Raw genomic sequence first — 1,978 nt, 5'->3', positions numbered from 1 at the left:
AGATAGCATAAATCTGATCCTCCCCGAGCCTGAAGAGAGGGTCTGCTACCATAGGCCGGGGTGCGTGGCCATAAGTGAGGCAATTCTTAGAGCCGGCCTTAAGGTTCTAATTTACCCTTTCTTTAGAATGGTACTTAGGTCATATGGGTTAGCCCCGACCCAACTCAACCCGAACTCCTGGTGCCAAATGGTGGGCTCCTGGATGTCGTGGAAAGAGGCGTAACTTGGGGTTGAGATGCCGTTCTCCGTCTTTCAGACCCTTTATATACCTAAAGTGACAGCTGGGGGAGATAAGACCTGGGGCTGGTATTACCTTACCTCATGGGGTTCCCATACTCCATTTGTGCTCGATTTGCTGAGCTCCATCAAAGAGTGGAAGGGCTCGTGGTGCTGGGCCGCAAGACGATGGGACACGATGGAGGGGGACCCCCTGGCACCTCTTACGTTCCCCACGAAGTACTCGACACTTAGTGAGTATCACAGTTGCGTTTCTTTATATTTCTCTTCGGTTCGGATCGTGACTAACATTTGCATTTCTTTTGAAGGTACTCTTCCTCGGTGTGAACTGTCTTCTGAGGACTTCGACACCATTTGCATCATCTATCAGCTGCCTCAGAAGAAGAGGTCATACCACCGGCTGATCAGAAAAAATCTACACTTCGTTACACACGATCTGATGGCATCTCAAGGTAACTGTCCCGAAGCGTTTACCCTTCCATATTTCTGAACCCTTTACACTTGTACTGATTCATTGTTTGTTCTTTGCAGATAACTTCAACAAGAAGATGCCTGTGCGCCCCGACTTTAAAACCATCCAAAGGATGATGGCAAAGGCGCGGGCGCTGAAGACCTCCTCCTCCACCTACAAGAAGCAAATGGAGGACCTGGTGGATGCCAGTAAAAGGCTCCAGCCTTCGACGGAGGAGGAGGTGCCAGAGGACCCCGCGGCGGATCCCCTTCCAAACGCCCAACTGTGGCGAGGCCACCCCCTATTCTAAAGCAGACTACAATTCCAACCGGGGTGGCCATTCCGGAGAAAAGGCCTGCACCAGCAGAGGTTGCTACTGCTTCGACCACTTCGTCACTTGCTGCGGTGCCTATTGCCCAAGTGCTGGGGCAGCAGAGGAGAAAAAGGGTCCGTCCCTCTAAGGAGGTTGACTTCTTGGGCACCAATCCGGAGGAGTCGGTTAAAGAAGTGTTGGAAGCTCTTCCTTCGGAAACGGTTGCGATGGCGGTGGTCCACAACAAATACTGGACTGAAGAGTGGAGGGACCACACCGCTTCCTGCACGGCCGGAGACTTGGTGGCGGCCAACAGTGCCTGCGTGGCCCGGGCTCTCAACACCAGCATCCAACTGGAGGGCTTGGTGAAGGATTTAAATGCTAAGAGGGAGGACCTCGCCAAGCGCCTCGAGGAGGCGATGCACTATGGAGATGCTGTGAGGGAGGCCCGGGCCAAGGCCACTGAGGAGGAGAAGGGAAGGAAAGAGGTCGAGGCCCAGCTATCCGCCGCCAAAGCTGAAGTGGAGCGACGGAAGAAGGAGCTATATGAGGTGGAGTGCCATGTGGCTGCCATGACTCGGCGAGGGGATCACGCCAACGAGCACCATCGGCTCGCCACGGAGGCTCTGAAGGCCTCAAACATAGAAAAGGCGGAGTTGAGGCAAAAAGCGGAGGCTCAATCTGAGGAGATCGCCTCCTTGAAGGAGGAGTTGAAGTCGGCAGGGGAGGTGGCGGTTCAGAATTTCATTGACCACTTCGAAGAACACCCCCTGTACGACGACTTCGCCAACTTTTGGGCCTCCTGGAGTGCCCAAGGCTTGCTGGGTCGGCTGAAAGAGGTCCACCCCACTCTGAAAATCTCCACTTTGGAGGCGGAGTTCGAGGGACCAACTGGAGGCCGGCCTGACAGGTTTGCTGAAGAAGTTCCGGAGGCGGTCGAGGAAGAAGCGGCACGAGAAGACCCTCCAGTAGAATAG

The 1,978-nt window shown here is 54.5% G+C and overlaps 1 protein-coding gene across 1 annotated transcript; it reads left to right on the top strand.

Moving 5' to 3' along the window:
• Nucleotides 1-460: 460 nt before the first annotated feature.
• On the top strand, nucleotides 461-1,978 carry LOC111381701. Its single transcript, XM_023005516.1, has 2 exons — nucleotides 461-689; nucleotides 769-1,978. Exon 2 carries the CDS (start codon nucleotides 1,229-1,231, stop codon nucleotides 1,976-1,978), a length of 750 nt encoding a protein of 249 aa, XP_022861284.1. The 5' UTR covers nucleotides 461-689; nucleotides 769-1,228.

Source organism: Olea europaea, unplaced genomic scaffold (assembly GCF_002742605.1).
Source record: "Olea europaea var. sylvestris unplaced genomic scaffold, O_europaea_v1 scaffold236, whole genome shotgun sequence".
NCBI classification, from domain to species: domain Eukaryota; kingdom Viridiplantae; phylum Streptophyta; class Magnoliopsida; order Lamiales; family Oleaceae; genus Olea; species Olea europaea.
The sequence above is the reverse complement of the archived record's forward strand: the minus strand, read 5'-3'. Positions and strand labels throughout refer to the sequence as shown.

Coding starts and splice junctions, on each gene's coding strand:
- LOC111381701 (XM_023005516.1), top strand. CDS start 1,229: ATGGCGGTGGTCCACAACAAATACTGGACTGAAGAGTGGAGGGACCAC.